We start from the raw sequence: 24,489 nt of genomic DNA, 5'->3' as shown, positions 1-24,489 counted from the left end.
ACATTTATTCTGACTAAAAGTTCAGTTTTAGTTTGATGTGTATATGGGCTTACAAGTTGCTAATATGTGCATGTACACAACTTAAGGGTAAGATATGACATGTGACTGATCGCTGTGTTTCTCCTCTTGCCAGGTGGTGCAGCATGATCCATGTCGAGGTGGAGCTGGCTATTGGAACAGTCTGTTTAGGTTCAAACACCTGGCCACTGGACACTACCTGGCTGCAGAGGTCAGTAAACACTGCTTTTATCACACGCACACAAAAAATATATATTGTTGCCAGGAAGTCACATTGAGACCTCTGATTGTGAAGAGAGCCCTAGCATGTTCATTGTATGTGTACTGTTGTGTGTTTTCCAGATGAACCCTGACTATGAGGAAGAGCACCTGGAGTTCCGCTCCTCAGTGAGTCACCTTCTCCAGTTCTGGTAGCAATGGCCTACCATGTAGAGGAATGATGAATACTGTGGGTCATCTGAACCAGTCGTTCCCAGATTTGTAATATATTTGTTTTATTTAATTTAACCAGGCAAGTCAGTTAATGACTTAATGACTGCCTAGAAACAGTGGGTTAACTGCTTTGTTCAGGGACAGAACAACAGACTGTTACGTTGTCAGTTTAGGGATTCGATCTAGTAACCTTTTGGTTACTGGTCCGACGCTCTAACCACTAGGCTACCTGCCGTAGAGTTTTCCTGTGAACCATTGAATGAACCAATCACAACCCAGTCTGTTGACATAATGTGAAATTAATCAGTCACATCCCACTAGTGTGTCCCAGGACAGTGATTATTGTAGCTCTTCTTACTTGTTTATCTCAGCTTGAACCTGTCACAGTAAAGAGCACTTTCCCAATGCCACCATTAGATGGCAGTGTCGGCATAGAGAAGTGTGATGGTACTAATGTGTCATGGTCTGCCTTTAGCTAGCTGGTTGCAGTCTATTACTAGGAATGGATCTCATAGTCACACAATTCACTCTACAAGACCCTGACTTCTATAGCACTGACACATACTACTCTCATTAGTCAACACATGGTTGAATAACTAATAGAGCAGGACTCTGAGAATGAACATGTTCCCTTTTCACATTAAGTCAAACCGAGCCAAGTTGTAATGAGCTGGCTGTTCTGGTTATGCATCCACCATATTGTAGTTGCTGGTCAGCACCATAGAGTGAAAAGGGTTATACAGTATTAAACAATCATTCACTATAGTGACCATGTGAACACAGCAGAAGACCCAAACTATAAAGACAGCTGCAGTTTAAAACGTCTTATGGCTAGGGGTTCCGCTAGCAGCACCCCTCGACAACATTCCGCTGAAAAGGAAGCACGCGAAATTCTTTTTTTTTATTTTTAATATGTAACTTTCACATGTTAACAAGTGCAATACACCAAATGAAAGATAAACTTCTTGTTAATCTCCCCATCGTGACTGATTTCAAAAAGGCTTTACAGCAAAAGCACAACATATGATTGCTAGGTCAGAGCCAAGTCACAAAAACACACACAGCCATTTTTCCAGCAAAAGAGTCACAAAAAGCAGAAATATAGATTCAATTAATCACTATCCTTTGATGATCTTCATCAGATGACACTCATAGGACATCATGTTACACAATAAATGTATGTTTTGTTCGATTAAGTACATATTTATATAACAATCTCAGTTTACATTGGCGCGTTACGTTCGATAATGTTTTGCTTCCAAAATATCCAGTGATTTTGCAGAGAGCCCCATGAATTTACAGAAATACTCATTGATAAAAGATACAAGTGTTATCCACAGAATTAAAGAGACTTCTCCTTAATGCAACCGCTGTGTCAGATTTTGAAAAAACTTTACGGAAAAAGCAAACCATGCAATAATCTGAGTACGGCGCTCAGAGACCAAACCAGACAAAGAAATATCCGCCATGTTTTGGAGTCAACAGAAGTCAGAAATAGCATTATAAATATTCACTTACCTTTGATGATCTTCATCAGAATGCACTCCCAGGAATCTCAGTTCAAACAATAAATGTTTGATTTGTTCGATAAAGTTCATCATTTATGTCCAAATTCCTGCTTGTTGTTAGCACGTTCAGCCCAGTAATCCATCTTCATGAGACGCGAGCACTATGTCCAGACGAAAAGTCCTAAAGTTCCGTTACAGTCCGTAGAAACATGTCAAACGATGTATAGCATCAATCTTTATGATGATTTTAACACAAATCTTCAATAATGTTCCAACCACAGAATTCCTTTGTCTGTAGAAAAGCAATGGAACGACCTCTCAAGTGAACGAGAGTCACGAGTTTGTGGCACTCTGCCAGACCACTGACTCAGAGGCCTTATGAGCCCCTCCTTTACAGTAGAAGCCTCAAACAAGTTGCTAGACTGTTGACATCTAGTGGAAGCCTTAGGAAGTGCAATTTGACCCCATAGACACTGTTTTCGATAGGCCAAGCTTTGAAAAACTACAAACCTCAGATTCGCCACTTCCTGGTTGGATTATTCTCAGGAGGTTGCCTGCCATATGAGTTCTGTTATACTCACAGATATCATTCAAACAGTTTTAGAAACTTCAGAGTGTTCTCTATCCAAATCTACTAATAATATGCATATATTAGCAACTGGGACTGAGTAGCAGGCAGTTTACTCTGGGCACGCTTTTCATCCAAATGTGAAAATGCTGCCCCCTATCCCACACAGGTTAACTCTGTACTTACTCTACCTAATTACCCTAAACACTGACATATTAACATGTATACATATTTGATTCTATTTATGTATAATAACGCTGTGATTGATACTTTACAATACACTGTGATATCAGAGGAAACATCTCATTTAGCCTTTAGAACTTCATACCATTAGTAGGTCATGAGGTCTAGTGTAGTATATAATTAAGCCTATATTTTTTTATTGATCAAATTGATGCTCTCATTGTGGTGAAAGAAGAGATCTTTTTGAATTGAGTCTTCTTCAGTATGCACACGATATGCTCTTTGGGTCATTGTCCAGGAATTTTACAGTAAACTGCCGTGTGTTTTTATCAATCATTTTCCTTTTTATAATCATTGATCCTGGTCTCCTGTGTCCATGTGGTTGTGCAATGATCTGATGAGACTGTTTTGTTGTCATGTTGTCTCTGTGGTGATCTGATGAGACTGTTTTGTTGGCTCTGTAGTAATCTAATGAGACTGTTTTGTTGTCATGTTGTGTCTCCAGCTGGACTCTGAGCAGGTGGACCTCCGCGCCCGCCTCAGGAACCCCCAGGAGAAGGTCATGTACACCCTGGTGTCTGTCCCTGATGGCAATGACATCTCCTCCATTTTTGAGCTGGACCCAACCACTCTGAGAGGGGGTGACTCCCTAGTACCCAGGTAGGACTTTGAGCTGGACCTTACCACTGTGAGAGGGGGGGACTCCCTGGTACCCAGATAGGGCCACTGCATTGTGCAAAAAGACTCCATTACTCATAATACTTCTATAGGAATTAGCCATTTTTTTAGAAAGTAACTTTTTACTACATCCATGAGAATGTGTCAATTTAAAATGCATCTTTAGATGTCATCCTGTATTGTTGTGTGATGGAACTGGTCATGTGCAGGGAGAGTGGTGAGTGACCAGGCTATGTAAGGGTTGGGGTCAATTTGAATTGAAGTCAGTCAATTCAGAAAGTGGACTAAAATTCCAATTCAATAATTGAAAAAATAAAAAGCTTGTATTTTCAATGACTTCTCAATAAACTGCAAAGAAGAAACTATTATTTCCAAAGTTTTTCAATTAGTTTTTATTTAAAATTTAAATCACTTCCTGAATTGTCTGACTTAAATCGGAATTGACCCCACCCTGGTATATGTGGATGTCTATTGAGATAGAGTAGCTATAAAGTCTGGATGTCTGTAAAGATGACTGTATCTCTGGAAAGTCCCCCAGAAGACATAGTGACTACAGTAGGTATCCCACTGTTGACGCAGATCAGATTCTAAAGAACATGTTGCAATATGAAATGTAACCGGTCATGTTCCTCCCACTGGAAATGGAGAGACACACATACTAATCTTTAGATTACATATGTGTGTTATTTGTTTGTCATCAGCCACATTTAGTTGAATTCAAGTGAAATTTCACTTATTAAGTCTAGTTTCACCCCATCCCGTGAACGGGAGCGTTGTCATCATCTGACACTAATTAGCATAACGCAACAGACATAAATCTTCCTAGAAAATCTTCCTATTCATGAAAATCACAAGTGAAATATATTGGAACACAGCTTAACCTTTTGTTAATCACCCTGTCATCTCAGATTTTCAAAATGTGCTTTACAGCCAAATCTAGACAAGCATTTGTGTAAGTTTATTGATAGCCTAGCATAGCATTATGCCTTGCTAGCAGCAGGCAACCTTGTCACGAAAATCAGAAAAGCAATCAAATTAAATCGTTTACCTTTGAACTTCGGATGTTTTCACTCACGAGACTCCCGGGTAGATAGCCAAAGTTAATTTTCCCCCAAAATATTATTTTTGTAGGCGAAATAGCTCCATTTGTTCTTCACGGTTGGCTGAGAAATCAACTGGAAATTGCAGTCACGACAACCCCGAAAAATATTTAAAATTAGCTCCATAATTTCGACAGAAACATGGCAAACGTTGTTTATAATCAATCCTCAAGGTGTTTTTCAAATATCTATTCGATAATATATCAACCGGGACAATTGGTTTCTCAGTAGAAGCGATTGGAATAATGGCTACCTCCTGTATTTTACGCGAGAATTTCTCTGGGAGCATCAGGTGACCACTTGCGCAATGAAGCCGCCTACGGGTATTCTTCAACATAAATACGTAAAACTACGTCACAATGCTGTAGACACCTTGGGGAATACGTAGAAAGCGTAATCTGGTTGATAGGGCATTCACAGCTCAATAGGGACGCATCGGAACGCAGGGCTTTCAAAAGATGAGTTACTTCCGGATTGGATTTTTCTCAGGCTTTCGCCTGTAACATCAGTTCTGTTATACTCACAGACAATTTTTTACAGTTTTGGAAACTTTAGAGTGTTTTCTATCCTAAGCTGTCAATTATATGCATATTCTAGCATCTTGTCCTGACAAAATATCCCGTTTAATTTGGGTACGTTATTTTTCCAAAAATGAAAATACTTCCCCCTAGTACCAACAGGTTAAGACACCTGTTATTACTTTCAGTGTAAAGGGTAAGTGGACAAGGTTATGGTCACGCTGGCTTCAGTATAAATTGACATAGGACATGTGTGAGCAATAGTGTGTACGTGTGAGTCGGTCTGTCATTTTTCTCTCCCTAGCTGAATGTACAGTAGGGAAGCTTTGACTTCCAGTAACTGGCATGCTGGTTGTGAGGGTGGGAGGATATAATCTGTTGACTGTGATGGAGGACAAAAGGATAATTCCCACAGACTAGACTGACTCTAGACTAGGGTTGCAAAGGATCAGAAAATGTTCAGAAATGTTCACAACAGACATACCAGTCTCTACATTGCAGATGAGCTGAAGGCAGTCATCAATGACCTTGGACCACAGAAGATATTTGCACTAGTGACAGACAATGCTGCAAACATGAAGGTTGCTTGGTCTCAAGTGGAGGAGTTCTACCCTCACATCACACCCATTGGCTGTGCTGCTCATGCATTGAATATGCTCCTCAAGGGCATCATGGCACTGAAAACAATAGATGCGCGCTACAAGAGAGCCAAGGAAATAGTTAGGTATGTGAAGGGTCCTCAAGTTATAGCAGCAATCTACCTAACCAAGCAAAGTGAGAAGAGTAAGGGCACCACATTGAAGCTGCCCAGCAACACCCGATGGGGTTGTGTTGTCATCATGTTTGACAGTCTCCTGGAGGGAAAGGAGTCTCTCCAAGAAATGGCCATATCGCAGTCTGTCAATATCGACAGCCCCATCAAGAGGATCCTCCTGGATGAAGTATTTTGGGAGAGAGTGGTAAGCAGCCTGAAACTCCTGAAACCTATAGCAGTAGCCATTGCATGGATTGAGGGAGACGATGCCATCCTGTCTGATTTTCAGACTCTGCTTGCAGATGTAAGAGAAGGAATCCGTACTGCTCTGCCCACTTCACTGTTGCTCCAAGCAGATGAAACTGCCGTTCTGAAATACATAAAAAAGCGTGAAGACTTCTGCCAGAAGCCCATGTTGGACCCCAAGTATGCTGGCAAGATGCTGTCTGGTGCAGAGATCAACAAGGCCTATGTTGTCGTCACTACTGTGTCTTGCCATCTTGGCCTGGATGATGGCAAGGTTCTTGGCAGTCTGGTGAAATACACTTCCAAGCAAGGGCTTTGGGATGGAGATGCAATATGACAGTCGTGCCAACATATCTCATTAGCCACTTGGTGGAATAGACTTTGTGGATCTGAGGCTCTTTCCCCTGTTGCCTCCATCCTCCTCCAAATCCCACCAACATCAGCCGTCTCAGAACACAACTGGTCTTTGTTTGGGAACACACACACCAAAGCATGCAACAGGCTGAATGATACAAGGGTTGAAAGGTTGGTTGCCATCTGGGTAAATGTGAGTCTTTTTGAGCCTGACAACAAGCCATCCTCAAGAGGGTTGGAAAGTGACAGTGAAGATGAGGACTCAGTCTGATGTTCAAGAGGTGGACATTGGAGGTCTAGGGAGAAGACATGGAAGCCTGAGAGGAAGACAACCAACGTTTTCGTTACTGGACTATCATGTTACAGTATGTTGAAAAGGTTTTTGGGAGATACGATGGATGAGTGGGGATCTTTCAATATTCCCTTTTGTTGTTCAGTGAAATCATCCCATGTGAAGAGTCAACTCATTTAATTAAAGTTATATTCGTAACTAAATCTTTTTTTTTCTATTGGAAGGATTTAATCATTTGCAATTATGTCTACTTATGATAATGTAAAAAGTTTGTTTCTGTCTCCATATGATATGATAAATATATCCAGTGCAAAAGAACATCTACATTTAAATTGTATTAATATTAATTTGCGTATATTCCTGTTAATTCCCATATATTCCTGTTAATTTCCACCTGTAAATATTCCCCAGAATGTGCAACCCTACTCTAGACTGACTTACTGCAGGCCCTGGCCCTGTTCCTTACTTACTATATAGGCTAAAGTACCTACTCAAGTGTGTGGTTGAGTTTTATACATGTGAGATACTATAAGATGTTGTGTTTGGATTACAGTAATCACTATTATTATGATCTCCCTCCCTGTACTGGAATGCATCAGATGAGATGTATTTCAGTATTTAATCTGAGGCACACTTCAATTCCACTGCTTGGTGTGTTCTGGTGTGGGCCTTGCCCAATAAATACTTTATTATTAATTCTGGATTCACAATACTGTGTGTGTGTGTGTGTGTGTGTGTGTGTGTGTGTGTGTGTGTGTGTGTGTGTGTGTGTGTGTGTGTGTGTGTGTGTGTGTGTGTGTGTGTGTGTGTGTGTGTGTGTGTGTGTGTGTGTGTGTGTGTGTGTGTGTGTGTGTGTGTGTGTGTGTGTGTGTGTGTGTGTGTGTGCGTGTGTGCGTGCGCGTGTGCGTGCGATCAGGAACTCGTACGTGAGGCTCAGACACCTATGCACCAACACATGGGTCCACAGCACCAACCACCCCATCGACAAGGAGGAGGAGAAACCTGTCATGCTACGCGTGAGTGACCGCTCAGCCAGCCATTAAGACTAGTCAGTTTGTGAGACCTTATCAATAGTCTGTCTAACCCAATCTTTAACTCCTGTACATTATGATTGGTCTGTCCCAGATAATCAGTCCAACCCAAACGTTACTCAATAATATCATAATACCCTTAGAATAGTTTAGATAGACAATTTATCTGATGATCAGGTGCACTATTGAATACTATTCTATTTGTGAGTTTACTTATGAGAAATAATTACATTTGACCATCCAAATTCACGCGTCACTGTTGTTATTTTAAGATTGGCACGTCTGCACTGAAAGAAGACAAAGAGGCTTTTGCCATCGTACCTGTTTCGCCCGCCGAAGTCAGAGACCTGGACTTTGCCAACGATGCCAGTAAAGTTTTGGCCTCCATCGCAGGCAAACTGGAGAAGGGCACCATCACTCAGAACGAGAGAAGGTACATAGCAGTAATTTCGGTGCTCTCTGCATTCTTTACCTCTTCAATGTTGGCACCAAACCCTTACCAGAATGTGGAACTTGGAACCTTGGAACTCTTGGTATCAACATTAAGGATTCTAAATCTCAAATAAAATTAGCTGTACTCAGGATATTTATGGTTGTGCCTCTTCCTGTGTATGACTTCCTGTTCCTGTGTGTCATCCAGGGCGGTGACCAAGCTTCTGGAGGACCTGGTGTTCTTTGTGGTGGACATCCCCAACAATGGCCAGGATGTTCTGGAGATCATGGTCAACAAGCCCAACAGAGAGAGACAGAAACTCATGAGGGAACAGAACATCCTCAAACAGGTAGAGTACCATGTCATTCATAAGGGACAACCAGAACTTCCACAGACTAAAGGGGTGATTAAAGGCTCAGGACGGTTACTTGATTCCTTTTCAATGTGGATACATTTTGGAGCAAGCTCCTTTGTCTACTATTAACCTATATAACGAACTTTGTCATCCTTCACCAAACATTTTTTCAACAAATACATTTTCTTAACCTGATGGAACATCATCCAACTTATGGAATTTTGTGTTCAGATCTTCAAGTTACTGCAGGCTCCATTCACAGACAGCGGGGATGGGCCCATGCTGCGATTGGAGGAGCTGGCCGACCAGCGCCACACACCCTTCAGACACATCTGTCGCCTGTGTTACCGCGTGTTACGCCACTCTCAACAGGACTACCGCAAGAACCAGGTACAGCAACGTGGTAACGGTCAAGGCCTACTGGTCTGATCCTTCCAAAGCCAGACAAGGCACATGACTGGTCTGGTCACAAAACAACCACTACCCCAACCTTATCCCTAGCCCCTTAACCTAACCCCAACCCTTTCAATGTTTGCTGATCTGAAGATACTAGATAAGGTTAAGGAATATGATTGAAGTTCCCCTTAGTTCATTGGAGGTCTAGGTGGAGTCCTCACCATTTGGCTTCTATACACCTACAGTATCTGGTTCCTTTAGGCCTGCAGACCCTAACAGGCTCCAGTAAAGGAATGGAATAGGGGTTGTTTTCTCATGCTGTTCTGGACAGTGTACCAGCAGACTGAGTCTTAACCCATAGCCTATAGATTTTTATTTTATTTTATTTTTTATTTATTTCACCTTTATTTAACCAGGTAGGCTAGTTGAGAACAAGTTCTCATTTGCAACTGCGACCTGGCCAAGATAAAGCATAGCAGTGTGAACAGACAACACAGAGTTACACATGGAGTAAACAATTAACGAGTCAATAACGCAGTAGAAAAAAAAGGGGAGTCTATATACATTGTGTGCAAAAGGCATGAGGAGGTAGGCGAATAGTTACAATTTTGCAGATTAACACTGGAGTGATAAATGATCAGATGGTCATGTACAGGTAGAGATATTGGTGTGCAAAAGAGCAGAAAAGTAAATAAATAAAAACAGTATGGGGATGAGGTAGGTAAAAATGGGTGGGCTATTTACCGATAGACTATGTACAGTTGCAGCGATCGGTTAGCTGCTCAGATAGCAGATGTTTGAAGTTGGTGAGGGAGATAAGTCTCCAACTTCAGCGATTTTTGCAATTCGTTCCAGTCACAGGCAGCAGAGAACTGGAACGAAAGGCGGCCAAATGAGGTGTTGGCTTTAGGGATGATCAGTGAGATACACCTGCTGGGGCGCGTGCTACGGATGGGTGTTGCCATCGTGACCAGTGAACTGAGATAAGGCGGAGCTTTACCTAGCATGGACTTGTAGATGACCTGGAGCCAGTGGGTCTGGCGACGAATATGTAGCGAGGGCCAGCCGACTAGAGCATACAAGTCGCAGTGGTGGGTGGTATAAGGTGCTTTAGTGACAAAACGGATGGCATTGTGATAAACTGCATCCAGTTTGCTGAGTAGAGTGTTGGAAGCAATTTTGTAGATGACATCGTCGAGGATCGGTAGGATAGTCAGTTTTACTAGGGTAAGTTTGGCGGCGTGAGTGAAGGAGGCTTTGTTGCGGTATAGAAAGCCGACGCTTGATTTGATTTTCGATTGGAGATGTTTGATATGAGTCTGGAAGGAGAGTTTACAGTCTAGCCAGACACCTAGGTACTTATAGATGTCCACATATTCAAGGTCGGAACCATCCAGGGTGGTGATGCTGGTCAGGTGTGCGGGTGCAGGCAGCGAACGGTTGAAAAGCATGCATTTGGTTTTACTAGCGTTTAAGAGCAGTTGGAGGCCACGGAAGGAGTGTTGTATGGCATTGAAGCTCGTTTGGAGGTTAGGTAGCACAGTGTCCAAGGACGGGCCTGAAGTATATAGAATGGTGTCGTCTGCGTAGAGGTGGATCAAGGAATCGCCCGCAGCAAGAGCAAAATCATTGATATATACAGAGAAAAGAGTCGGCCCGAGAATTGAACCCTGTGGCACCCCCATAGAGACTGCCAGAGGACCGGACAGCATGCCCTCCGATTTGACACACTGAACTCTGTCTGCAAAGTAATTGGTGAACCAGGCAAGGCAGTCATCCGAAAAACCGAGGCTACTGAGTCTGCCGATAAGAATATGGTGATTGACAGAGTCGAAAGCCTTGGCAAGGTCGATGAAGATGGCTGCACAGTACTGTCTTTTATCGATGGCGGTTATGATATCGTTTAGTACCTTGAGCGTGGCTGAGGTGCACCCGTGACCGGCTCGGAAACCAGATTGCACAGCGGAGAAGGTACGGTGGGATTCGAGATGGTCAGTGACCTGTTTGTTGACTTGGCTTTCGAAGACCTTAGATGGGCAGGGCAGGATGGATATAGGTCTGTAACAGTTTGGGTCCAGGGTGTCTCCCCCTTTGAAGAGGGGGATGACTGCGGCAGCTTTCCAATCCTTGGGGATCTCAGACGATATGAAAGAGAGGTTGAACAGGCTGGTAATTGGGGTTGCGACAATGGCGGCGGATAGTTTCAGAAATAGAGGGTCCAGATTGTCAAGCCCAGCTGATTTGTACGGGTCCAGGTTTTGCAGCTCTTACAGAACATCTGCTATCTGGATTTGGGTAAAGGAGAACCTGGAGAGGCTTGGGCGAGTAGCTGCGGGGGGTGGAGCTGTTGGCCGAGGTTGGAGTAGCCAGGCGGAAGGCATGGCCAGCCGTTGAGAAATGCTTGTTGAAGTCTTCGATAATCATGGGTTTATCGGTGGTGACCGTGTTACCTAGCCTCAGTGCAGTGGGCAGCTGGGAGGAGGTGCTCTTGTTCTCCATGGACTTCACAGTGTCCCAGAACTTTTAGGAGTTGGAGCTACAGGATGCAAACTTCTGCCTGAAGAAGCTGGCCTTAGGTTTCCTGACTGACTGCGTGTATTGGTTCCTGACTTCCCTGAACAGTTGCATATCGCGGGGACTATTCAATGCTATTGCAGTCCGCCACAGGATGTTTTTGTGCTGGTCGAGGGCAGTCAGGTCTGGAGTGAACCAAGGGCTATATCTGTTCTTAGTTCTGCATTTTTTGAACGGAGCATGCTTATCTAAAATGGTGAGGAAGTTACTTTTAAAGAATGAATCAACTGACGGGATGAGGTCAGTGTCCTTCCAGGATACCCGGGCCAGGTCGATTAGAAAGGCCTGCTCACAGAAGTGTTTTAGGGAGCGTTTGACAGTGATAAGGGGTGGTCGTTTGACTGCGGCTCCGTAGCGGATACAGGCAATGAGGCAGTGATCGCTGAGATCCTGGTTGAAGACAGCAGAGGTGTATTTGGAGGGCCAGTTGGTCAGGATGACGTCTATGAGAGTGCCCTTGTTTACAGATTTAGGGTTGTACCTGGTGGGTTCCTTGATGATTTGTGTGAGATTGAGGGCATCTAGCTTAGATTGTAGGACTGCCGGGGTGTTAAGCATATCCCAGTTTAGGTCACCTAACAGAACAAACCCTGAAGCTAGATGGGGGGCGATCAATTCACAAATGGTGTCCAGGGCACAGTTGGGAGCTGAGGGGGGTCGGTAGCAGGCGGCAACAGTGAGAGACTTATTTCTGGAGAGAGTAATTTTCAAAATGAGTAGTTCGAACTGTTTGGGTATGGACCTGGAAAGTATGACATTACTTTGCAGGCTATCTCTGCAGTAGACTGCAACTCCTAGTTGGGTATGGAAATCTCAGAATTTTTGGTGGCCTTCCTGAGCCAGGATTCGGACACGGCAAGGACATCGGGGTTAGCAGAGTGTGCTAAAGCAATGAGTAAAACAAACTTAGGGAGGAGGCTTCTGATGTTGACATGCATGAAACCAAGGCTTTTTCGATCACAGAAGTCAACAAATGAGGGTGCCTGGGGACATGCAGGGCCTGGGTTTACCTCCACATCACCCGCGGAACAGAGGAGGAGTAGAATGAGGGTGCGGCTAAAGGCTATCAAAACTGGTCGCCTAGAGTGTTGGGGACAGAGAATAAAAGGAGCAGATTTCTGGGCATGGTAGAATATATTCAGGGCATAATGCGCAGACAGGGGTATGGTAGGGTGCGGGTACAGCAGAGGTAAGCCCAGGCACTGGGTGATGATGAGAGAGGTTGTATCACTGGACATGCTGGTTGTAATGGGTGAGGTCACCGCATGTGTGGGAGGTGGGACAAAGGAGGTATAAGGGGTATGAAGAGTGGAACTCGGGGCTCCATTGTAAACTAAGACAATGATAACTAACCTGAACAACATTATACAAGGCATATTGACATTTGAGAGAGACATACAGCAAGGCATACAGTAGTCACAGGTGTTGAATTGGGAGAGCTAGCTAAAACAGTAGCTAAAACAGTAGGTGAGACAACAACAGCTAATCAGCTAGCCCAACAACAGCAGGTAAAATGGCGTTGACTAGGCAGGGAGGGTTGGATTAACTACACACAGAGCCTGAGTGTGGCTGGGGCCGACAGATAAAACATAAACAAGCAGAATGGAGTACCGTGATTAATGGACAGTCCAGCATGCATCAGCAATGTAGCCAAGTGATCAGTGTCCAGGGGGCAGCGTTGGATGGGGCAGGGAAGCTGGACTGGCGAGTATTATCCAGGTAAAAAAAAACTGGCTGGCTGTGCCAAAAAATAAAGCCGCTAGCAGTGGCTAACAATGACAAAATAGCTTGTAGCTAGTTAGCTGGTTAGCTTCTGGAGGTTCTTGAGTGTGTTTTAAAAATTAAAAATAATAGCGATTCCGTATCACATTGGGTGAGGCATGTTACCGGAAGGTATAAACAAATTAAAAATCGAAAAGAGATTGAAAGTAAATATGGGTCCAGTGAGTGTTTGGGATGCTGCGATTCAGACGGTTAGCAGGCCTGTGCTAACAAGCTAACAGTTAGTAGGCCGGGGCTAAACAAGGTAGCAGTTAGCGGACCGGGGCTAAACAAGGTAGCAGTTAGCGGACCGGGGCTAAACAAGCTAGCAGTTAGCAGGCCGAATTAGCAAGCAAGGTGATAGCAAGGGCTAGAAAGTTAGCCTTTGGGGGGCGTCGTGATGGGGTGAGTCTGTTTATGCCTCTTCATGTGGTGACATCGATAGACCGGTCGTGGGTCCGGATATTGTAGCCCAGGAGTATGCTTCGGTGGTAGCACAGGAGCTCTGGCCTGGCAAGCTTCAAGCTAAGTGGGTGGAAACGCTAGCCAGGAGTAATCATCTGGGGTTGCGGTTAGCTAGTTAGCTAGTTGTGAAGATCCAGCTGAAAATGTTCCGTTTGCGGTGGGAATCCGGGGATAAAAAAATAATAGGTCCGTTATGCTCTGGTTAGCGTCGCGTTGTTCGAACTGGCGAGAGCTTTCCGAGCTAAGGTTTAGCTGATGACCGGTTAGCTGAAGACCGCTAGCAATGGTTTGCTGACTGATAGCTAGCTGGTAGTGATAGCTGGTAGTTAGCTGGCTTGCTTCAGTTGAGGGGTTCCGGATCCGAAGTAAATATAAACACTTTAGAAGAAATAGCTACATTGGGTGAGGCGGGTTGCAGGGGAGTATTTAGAAGTTTAGGGGTATCAAAATGTTTTAAAAGATATGCGAAGAAAAATATGTAAAAAAAACTATGTATACAAGGGACACGACACGACAAGACGTCTGACTGCTACGCCATCTTGGATTCAAGAACCAAGTCACAGCACTTATGCAATTAGCCTAAATACAGTCTGATGGCACTTGAAGGAATACTTTGGGAGTTTGGAAAAAGAGTAAGATCAACTCATGGATAACAGTTTTATGTCTCTGCATCCAGTATGAAGGAAGTTAGAGGTAGTTTCATGAGCCGAAGCAAACTAGCATTAGCACAATGACTGGAATTCTATGCTACACTACATGAACAAAAGTATGTTAACACCTCATTCCAACATCTCATTCCAAAATCATGGGAATTAATATGGGGGTGGTCCCCCTTTGCTGCTATAACAGCCTCCACTCCTCTGGTTAGGCTTTCTACTAGATGTTGGAACATTGCTGCTGGGACTTGCTTCCATTCAGCCACGAGCATTAGTGAGGTTGGGCACTGATGTTTGGCAATTAGGCCTGGCTTGCAGTCGGCGTTTCAATTCATCCCAAAGGTGTTCGATGGGGTTGATGTCAGGGCTCTGTGCAGGCTAGCCAAGTTCTTCCACACCAATCTCGACAAACCATTTCTGTATGGACCTTGCTTTGTGCACGGCGCATTGTCATGCTTAAACAGGAAAGTGACTTCCCCCAAACTGTTGCCGCAAAGTTCGAAGCACAGAATGGACTACAATGTCACTGTACGCTGTAGCATTAAGATTTCCCTTCACTGGAACTAAGGGGCCAAGGCAAAATCATGAAAACAGCCCCAGACCATTATTCCTCCTCCACCAAACTTTTACAGTTGGCACTATGCGTTGGGGCAGGTAGCGTTGTCCTGCCATTCACCAAACTCAGATTCGTCCGTCGGACTGCCCAATGGTGATTCATCAATCCAGAGAACGTGTTTCCACTGCATCAGAGGCCAATGTTGGCAAGCTTTACACCATTCTAGACAACGCTTGGCATTATACATGGTGATCTTAGGCTTGTGTGCGGTTTCACAATAGCAGCACTTACATGTGCCCGGGGCAGCTCAAGTAGGGCAGAAATTTGACAAACTTACTTGTTGGAACGGGGGCATCCTATGACAGGGCAACGTTGAAAGTCGCTGAGCTCTTCAGTAAGACTAATCTACTGCCAATGTTTGTCTAAGGAGATTGCATCGCTGTGTGCTCTATTTTATACACCTGACAGCAACGGGTGTGGCTGAAATAGCCGAATCCACTAATTTGAAGGGGTGTCCTGCAAGCAGTCACCATAGACTTCCAGTCGATGTGCAAACCCTAGTTTTACAATTACACTAACACTAGTTAGCAAGTTAGCAACTTCCTTCAAACTGCACGCAGAGACATAGACTGTGTCCACAAGTTAATTGGACTCTGGGGAAGTACAGTTGAAGTCGGAAGTTTACATACACCTTAGCCAACTACATTTAAACTCAGTTTTCACAATTCCTGACATTTTAATCCTAGTAACAATTCCCTGTCTTAGGTCAGTTAGGATCACCACTTTATTTTAAGAATGTGAAATGTCAGAATAATAATGGAGAGAAGTATTTATTTCAGCTTTTATTTCTTTCATCACATTCCCAGTGGGTCAGAAGTTTCCATACACTCAATTAGTATTTGGTAGCATTGGCTTTAAATTGTTTAACTTGGGTCAAACGTTTCAGGTAACCTTCCACAAGCTTCCCACAATAAGTTGGGTGAATTTTGGCCCATTCCTTCTGACAGAGCTGGTGTAACTGAGTTATGTTTGTAGGCCTTTTTGCTCCCACACGCTTTATCAGTTCTGCCCACAAATGTTCTGTGGGATTGAGGTCAGGGCTTTGTGATGGCTACTCCAATACTTTGACTTTGTTGTCTTTAAGCCATTTTGCCACAGCTTTTGAAGTATACTTCGGGTCATTGTCCATTTGGAAGACGCATTTGCGACTAAGCTTTAACTGATGTCTTGAGATGTTGCTTCAATATATCCGCATTATTTTCCTACCTCATGATGCCATCTATTTTGTGAAGTGCACCAGTCCCTCCTGCAGCAAAGCACGCCCACAACATGATGCTCTTCGGCTTGCAAGCCTCCCCCTTTTTCCTCCTAACATAACTATGGTCATTATGGCCAAACAGTTATATTTTTGTTTCATCAGACCAGAGGACATTTCTCCAAAAAGTACAATCTTTGTCCACATGTGCAGTTGCAAACCATAGACTGGCTTTTTTATGGTGGTTTTGGAGCAGTGGCTTCTTCCTTGCTGAGCGGCTGTTCAGGTTATGTCGATACAGGACTCGTTTTACTGTGGATATAGATACTTTTGTACCTGTTTCCTCCAGCATCTTCACAAGGTCCTTTGCTGTTGTTCTGGGATTGATTTGAACTTGTGTCCTCTGAATCAGAGAGGTGCTGCCATAATCAACATCCATGTCTTCGGCGCTCGGGGAACAGTGGGTTAACTGCCTTGCTCAGGGGCAGAACGACAGATTTTTACCTTGTCAGCTCAGGGATTCGATCCAGCAACCTTTCGGTTACTGGCCCAACGCCCTAACCACTAGGCTACCTGCCGCATAGTCGTAGTGAACTACTAGCAAGCTGGATCACACTATGAACACATTGTCATTAAAACTCTAAATCAAAGTGGCTAACCATTCAACAGAGTTTACATTATTTGATTGACCTGATTCACAATTTTTTATCTGACCTCATGGCATCAATGTAACATTTGCTATTTAGTAGACACTTTTATCCAATGAGTGCATAGATTTTCGTATGTTTGGACCCAGCAGAAATCTGACCATCAACCCCTAGCGGTGCTTATGCCATGCGCTTCCTAAATGAGCCACACAGGACCACAATCCCAATGTTGGGATAATGCTTTACTAAGATCAGGGGCTGTGTTTGTCCAATAGGAGTACATAGCCAAGCAGTTTCGCTTCATGCAGAAGCAGATCGGTTATGATGTTCTAGCTGAAGACACTATCACAGCCCTGCTCCACAACAACCGCAAGCTGCTGGAGAAGCACATCACTGCTGCAGAGATAGACACCTTCGTCAGCCTCGTCAGGAAGAACCGGGAGCCCAGGTGTGTGTGTGTGTGTGTGTGTGTGTGTGTGTGTATGTGTATGTACAGTACCGGTCAATAGTTTGGACACACCTATTCATTCAAGGATTTTTATTTTATTTTTACTATTTTCTACATTGTAGAATAATAGTGAAGACATCAACACTATGAAATAACGCATATGGAATCATGTAGTAAACAAAAAGTGTTAAACAAATCCAATATATTTTATATTTGAGATTCTTCAAAGTAGCCACACACACTCTTGGCATTCTCTCAACCAGCTTCATGAGGTAGTCACCTGGAATGCATTCAATTAACAGGTGTGCCTTGTTAAAAGTTATTTTGTGGAATTTATTTATTTATTATTGCATTTGAGCCAATCAGTTGTGTTGTGACAGGGTAGTGGTAGTCTACAGGAGATTTTACCCTATTTGGTCAAATACCAAGTCCCATATCATAGCAAGAACAGCTCAAATAAGCGAAGAGAAACGGCAGTTCATCATTACTTTAAGACATTAAGATCAGTCAATGAGGAAAGTTTCAAGAACTTTGAAAGTTTCTTCAAGTGCAGGCACAAAAAACATCAAGCACTATGATGAAACTCTCATGGGGACCGCCACAGGAAAGAAAGACAGAGTTACCTCTGCTGCAGAGTTCATTAGAGTTAACAGTCTCAGAAATTGCTGCCCAAATAAATGCTTCACAGAGTTCAAGTAACAGACACATCTCAACATCAACTGTTCAGAGGAGACTGTGAATCAGGCCTTCATGTTCGAATTGCTGCAAAGAAACCACTACGAGAGGACACCAATAATAAGAAGAGAGTTGCTTGGGCCAAGAAACACGAGCAATGGACATCAGACCGGTGGAAATCGGTCCTTTAGTCTGATGAGACCAAATTTGAGATTCTTGGTTCCAACCGCCGTGTCTTTGGGAATTCAAGGCACACTTAAGCAACATGGCTACCACAGCATTCTGCAGCGTAACACCATCACATTTGGTTTGCCCATAGTGGGACTATCGTTCGTTTTTCAACAGGAAAATGACCGAACACACCTCCAGGCTGTGTAAGGGCTAACATCCGGCGCCAACAGAGATGGCCACCTCGCTTCGCGTTCCTAGGAAACTGTTATTTCTTACATTGTTACCCCAGGAAATCTTAGGTTTTATTACATACAGTCGGGAGGAACTATTGGATATAAGACCAACATCAACTCACCATCATTACGACCAGGAATATGACTTTCCCGAAGCGGATCCTCTGTTTGGCCTACCACACAAGACAATGGATCGGATCCCAGCCGGCGACCCAAAACAACGGTGCCACAGACGGAGCGGTCTTCTGGTCAGGCTCTGTAGACAGGCACATCAGCTCAGCATTTAACACCATAGTACCCTCCAAACTCGTCATTAAGCTCTGGACCCTGGGTCTCGACCCCGCCCTGTGCAACTGGGTCCTGGACTTCCTGACGGGCCGCCCCCAGGTGGTGAGGGTAGGTAACAACATATCTACTCTGCTGATCCTCAACGTTGGGGCCCCACAAGGGTGCGTTCTCAACCCTCTCCTGTACTCCCTGTTCACCAATGATTGCGTGGCCATGCACGTCTCCAACTCAATCATCAAGGTTGCAGACGACACTACAGTGGTAGGCTTGATTACCAACAACGACGAGACGGCCTACAGGAAGGAGGTGAGGGCCCTCGGAGTGTGGTGTTAGGAAAATAACCTCACACTCAATGTCGGCTTGTCATCAAAAACACTCACAAACTTTTACAGATGCACAATCGAGAGCATCCTGTTGGGCTGTATCACCGCCTGGTACTGATCCGCCCACAACCGTAAGGCTCTCTAGAGGTTAGTGAGGTCTGAAAACCGCATCACCGGGTGCAAACTACCTGCCCTCCAGGACACCTACACCAACCGATGTCACAGGAAGGCCAAAAAGATCATCAAGGACAACAACCACCCGAGCCACTGCCTGTTCATTACACTATCATCCAGAAGGCATGTTCAGTACAGGTGCATCAAAGCGGGGACCGAGAGACTTAAAAACAGCTTCTATCTCAATGCCATCAGACTGTTGAACAGCCATCACTAACATTGAGTGGCTGCTGCCAACATACTGACTCAACTCTAGCCATTTTAATAATGGAAACATTGATGTAATACATGTATCACTAGCCACTTTAAACAATGCCACTTTATATAATGTTTACATACCCTACATTACTCATCTCATATGTGTATATACTGTACTCTATACCATCTACTGCATCTTGCCTATGCCGTTCAGCCATCACTCATTCATATATTTTTATGTACATATTATTGTTCATTCCTTTACACTTGTGTGTATAAGGTAGTTGTTGTGAAATTGTTAGGTTAGATTACTTGATAGATATTACTGCATGGTCGGAACTAGAAGTACAAGCATTTCGCTACACTCACATTAACATCTGCTAACCATGTGTATGTGACAAATAAAATTTGATTTGAAGAAGAGTGTTACATCAGATGACCTGGCCTTCACAATCATCCGACATCAACCCAATTGAGGTGGTTTGGGATGAGTTGGACTCTTGCAGAGTGAATGAAAAGCAGCCAACAAGTGCTCAGCATATGTGGGAACTCCTCCAGGACTGTCAGAAAAACATTCCAGGTGAAGCTGGTTGAGAGAATGCCAAGAGTGTCCTAAGCTGTCATCAAGGCAGAATCTCAAATATAAAATATTTACCTCTTATTTTTTTGCTTACTACATGATTCCATATGTGTTATTTCATAGTTTTGATGTCTTCACTGTTATTCTACAATGTAGAAATAAAGAAACCCATTTGACTGGTATTATATGTGATTACTGTGCATGATCACGTTTGTGTGTGCAGTACATGTTTTTGGTACATATTTTAGGGTGTTAATTTGCATGTCTTGATATCGGTCTGTATGCTCTTTATAGCCAGATATATTAATGTGTTCTATGTAATTGAATTGAAGACATCAAGGTAGTAAAACAATGGAGTGTATTTTAAGCTGCTTAAGGTCAGATGGTATGTTTTCCTGTGTCATCTAATTTCTGTGTCATCTAATTGTGGTCAAGTTAAGCTTTTGAGGATTTTTTTATTGGCGACTAATCATAGGTCTATAGAAACGTGTTTTTGTGTACATGTGAATGTCTTTGTCCATTGAATGATCTGATCTGTGTGTGTCTTCCAGGTTCCTGGACTACCTGTCTGACTTGTGTGTGTCTATGAACAAGTCTATCCCTGTAACCCAGGAGCTCATCTGTAACGCAGTCCTGGACCCCACCAACGGAGACATCCTCATAGAGACTAAGTACGTCTCCTCGCCTCTCCATTCCTCTCCTATTTTCCTTTGAGTAATCAATCAATACCTTATAGAAACATCTTTTCTAAACATTTAACAATATCCAGTGGTTGTTGTTCTCTAGTATGGCAGATAAAGAGCTCGATATTCAGTGTAGTACTACTCTCTTTAGTGAAGTGTGTTCAGTTGGATTTATTTAAGTTGTACAGATCAAGTTGCTCAACGTGACAATATGATGGAGTGTTTACTCCTGGAGCACCCACACGGTGACCTTGAGCTCTACAGAACAATGAGTCCTCATGGTTGTCCTAATGGACCTGCCTAACTACAGTGCCTTCAGAAAGTATTCACACCCCTTGACTTTTTCCACATTACCATGACACATGCAGCACAGGGTGGTCCTGCCTGCACACACAACCAGGTTTATGGTTAATAATATATGGTATGGTCATTTAGCAATATACAGTGCCTTCAGAAAAGGCACATTTTGATGTGTTACGGCCTGAATTTAAAATTAATTAAATTTAGATTTTTTTTGTCGCTGGCCTACACACAATACCCCATAATGTCAAAGTGAAATGTTTTTCAAAATGTTTACAAATTAATTAAAACAGCTGAAATGTCTTGAGTCAATAAGTATTCAACCCCTTTGTTATGGCAAGCCTAAATAAGTTCAAGAGTAAAAATATGCTTAACAAGTCACATAACAAATGAAATTGACTCACATGATGACTACCTCAGCTCTGTATCCCACACACAATTATCTGTAATATCCCTTAGTCGAGCAGTGAAATTCAACCACAAAGACCAGGGAGGGTTTCCAATGCCTAACAAAGAAGGGCACCTATTGGTAGATGGGTAAAAAGAAAAAAAGCAGACATTGAATATCCCTTTGAGGATGGTGAAGTTATTAATTACACCTTGGATTGTTTATCAATAGACCCAGTCACTACAAATATCAATACACCCAGTCCTTCCTAACTCAGTTGCCGGAGAGGAAGGAAACAACTCAGGGATTTCACCATGAGGCCAGTGGTGACTTTAAAATAATTATAGAGTTTATTGGCTGTGATATGAGAAAAGTGAGGATGGATCAACGTTGTAGTTACTCCACATTACTATCCTAATTGACAGAGTGAAAATAAGGAAGCCTGTATAGAATAAAACATATTCTAAAACATGATTCCTGTTTACAACAAGGCGCTAAAGTAATATTGCAAAAAAAAATGCAAAAAATTGGTAAAGCAATCTCCTGAATACAAAGTGTTATGTTTGGGGCAAATCATATACAGCACATTACTGAGTACCACTCCATATTTTCAGTCATAGTGGTGGCTACATCATCCTGTGGGTATGCTTGTAATCGTTAAGGACTGGGGAGATTTTCAGGATAAAAAATAAACAGAATGGAGCTAAGCACAGACAAAATCTTAGAGGAAAACCTGTATCAGTCTGCTTTACACCAGACACTGTGAGAGGAATTCACCTTTCAGCAGGACAATAACCTACAACACAAGGCCAAATCTACACGGGAGTTGCTTACCAAGAATACGGTGAATGTTCCTGACTGGCAGAGGTAAAGTTTTGACTTAAAAATCTATGTCAGTTCCTGAAAATGGTTGTCTAGCAATGATCAATGACCAATTTGATAGAGCTTGAAGAATTTTGGAAAGAATAATGGGAAAATGTTGCACACTCCAGGTATGGAAAGCTTTTAGACTTACTCAGAAAGATGCCAAATGTGGCTCTACGAAGTATTGACTCAGGTGTGTGAACTTTTATTAATTAGATATTTCTATTTAATTTTCAATAGATTTTCAATCATTTCTAAAATCATGTTTTCACTGTGTCATTATAGGGTATTGTGTGTAGATACTTTGAATTTGAGCTGTAACTCAACACAATGTGGAATAAGTCAAGGGGCATGAATACTTTCTGGCACTGTAGTAGAGAACAACATGTAGCCATTCAGTAAACGTCTGTTCTTTCAGACAAAAAAATGCTTGACGATTGCAAAACACTTAATATCTCCATGTGTGCCATGGCTGCATTCATTTGTACCTATGTGTTCTGTTCTCAGTGCTACACAAATGAAGAGGCAGGTTTACCCCTCTCAGAACTCCATGTGAAGCTTTTTGGTTCAACCAGTGTATTCCTGAGCTATAAGAGGCCGATGACGGGGATTAAGGCAGCCTCCCGCACCTCTCTGATTCAGAGTGGTTGAGTTAAATGAGGAAGACACATTTCAATTGAATGTATTCAGTTGTGCAACTGACTAGCTAGGTGTCCCCCCTTTCCCCTAAATGTGTTAGTAGTGTGAATCGTCACGCCAGCATGTTTGTATGTACCTCAAGGATGGTCAACTGGCTGTGTGTGCAGGCTTTTGTTCTAGCCCAGCTCCAACACACCTGATTCAGCTAATCTGCGTTTGGTCTTCAATTTAGACCACATTTACTTTACCAGTGTTTCCGAGCAGGGCTGGTACAAGACTGGTGCTGTCCAGGTTTGAGATCAAATACTGTTTCCACTCCCTGAATAGTCATGGTTGTGATTGGTGATTGGGTATCTGAACCTAGATCTGTGGCTAGAGGGCTTAGCACTATTCCTCTCCTCCCCAGACTGGTGCGGTCTAAGTTTTGAAATCAGGGCTGCGATTCAAACTCATAAAAGACCCCCTCGCCTTATGTCTTTGGGGGAATCCCCGTCAACATCTTTGAGGGTGGACCAAATGATTAGCCAAGCAAGGGAAGTTTGTAACGTAAGCCCCTCAGTCCTCGTTTTTAGTTGAGTTTGCGAGTGTACGATTATGTTCACTCCGGGGTCTGAAACTCCCCATAATTCAATTCGCAACGATTGTACATCCGCCAAGAAAAGTCTGCCAAACTTAAAAACAACATCAATGGAGAAGTCAACATACAAGTGTAAGTAAAACAAGAAATTGTGCTACTAATGCACACGACGGCACAAACATGTATCGTTAAAGTGATTATGTTTTTGTTTGGTTAGCTTTTGGAAATTGTAGAAATAAAAAAATGTCCTTCTTCAGAAGTTCCAGCCAGGCAGGCAAACGCTAGTTAGCTAATTCATTTGCTAGCTATCATACAGTAGGCATATATTAATAATTATAAAGTTAATATAAGTGGACATGCAATCATAATTGACTGTAGCGCATATAAAGCACCCACAAGCTACCTGTGGCTGAAAACGTAATCACCGTGGGATGAACGAGTGATGAATTTCCGGGTAAGGGTGGTCCATTTAAGTCATTCCTTCCTCCCTCGCCCCTTGCCCTGCAAGTGTATACTCGCCACACTTCATGATACGTCATCAGAAGTGTCCACTTAATTTGAGGGCTAAGGGGATAGGGTGTGTCTTTTAAGTGTTTGGACTGCTGGCCAAATGTTGTTTCCCCCCTGATAATTATTGCTGATATGGTAATCTGATCCTAGATCTGTTCTTATAGGGATGACTTCTTCTCCCCTCCCCAGATTGGTGCTGTCAAGATTTGAGATTGAGGAAGCGTCCATCGGAGAGAACTCAGTGGAGTCTGAGGAGGACGAGGAGGAGGTGTGGCTATTCTGGAAGGACAGCAGTAAGGAGATCAGAAGTAAGAGCATCAGAGAACTTGCCCAGGATGCCAAGGAGGGCGCCAAGGAGGACCAAGAGGTGGTCAGCTACTACAGGTTAGAAACAACACCAGGCCTTTTCTCTTCTTTACTGTCTGTGACTGTAGACGATGAATAACTTCTGTGTTGGTCGAGATGCTAGTATGTGTGTATGTGGGTTTCATCCTTGCTTTTGTAAATGGGTTCCTGTACATTGGGAGTGGATGAGGTAAGTACCCACCCCCTCTCCCCTTAGAAGTTCCTATGAGTACTTGGAAAAGTTCCAATATAAATGAAATCATTCATAATCCACCTTTATTCTGAAACTAATGATTTGAATTGATTATTAAAG

The 24,489-nt window shown here is 43.2% G+C and overlaps 1 protein-coding gene across 4 annotated transcripts in view; it reads left to right on the top strand.

Moving 5' to 3' along the window:
• LOC118400343 (inositol 1,4,5-trisphosphate receptor type 1-like) overlaps nucleotides 1-24,489 on the top strand; it is a 218,401-nt gene that overhangs the window by 32,363 nt on the left and 161,549 nt on the right. For all 4 annotated transcript variants that reach the window (XM_052473596.1, XM_052473595.1, XM_052473594.1 and 1 more), the window contains exons 10-19: nucleotides 134-229; nucleotides 361-405; nucleotides 3,215-3,369; nucleotides 7,568-7,667; nucleotides 7,955-8,115; nucleotides 8,323-8,464; nucleotides 8,702-8,860; nucleotides 17,056-17,228; nucleotides 20,422-20,541; nucleotides 24,021-24,215. In XM_052473596.1, the coding sequence (XP_052329556.1) occupies nucleotides 134-229; nucleotides 361-405; nucleotides 3,215-3,369; nucleotides 7,568-7,667; nucleotides 7,955-8,115; nucleotides 8,323-8,464; nucleotides 8,702-8,860; nucleotides 17,056-17,228; nucleotides 20,422-20,541; nucleotides 24,021-24,215 (1,346 nt within the window). The remainder of the gene's footprint in view (nucleotides 1-133; nucleotides 230-360; nucleotides 406-3,214; nucleotides 3,370-7,567; nucleotides 7,668-7,954; nucleotides 8,116-8,322; nucleotides 8,465-8,701; nucleotides 8,861-17,055; nucleotides 17,229-20,421; nucleotides 20,542-24,020; nucleotides 24,216-24,489) is intronic.

Source organism: Oncorhynchus keta, chromosome 21, assembly GCF_023373465.1.
Source record: "Oncorhynchus keta strain PuntledgeMale-10-30-2019 chromosome 21, Oket_V2, whole genome shotgun sequence".
Lineage (NCBI taxonomy): Eukaryota > Metazoa > Chordata > Actinopteri > Salmoniformes > Salmonidae > Oncorhynchus > Oncorhynchus keta.
Note: the sequence above shows the minus strand (reverse complement) of the source record. Positions and strands in the feature narration are given on the sequence as shown.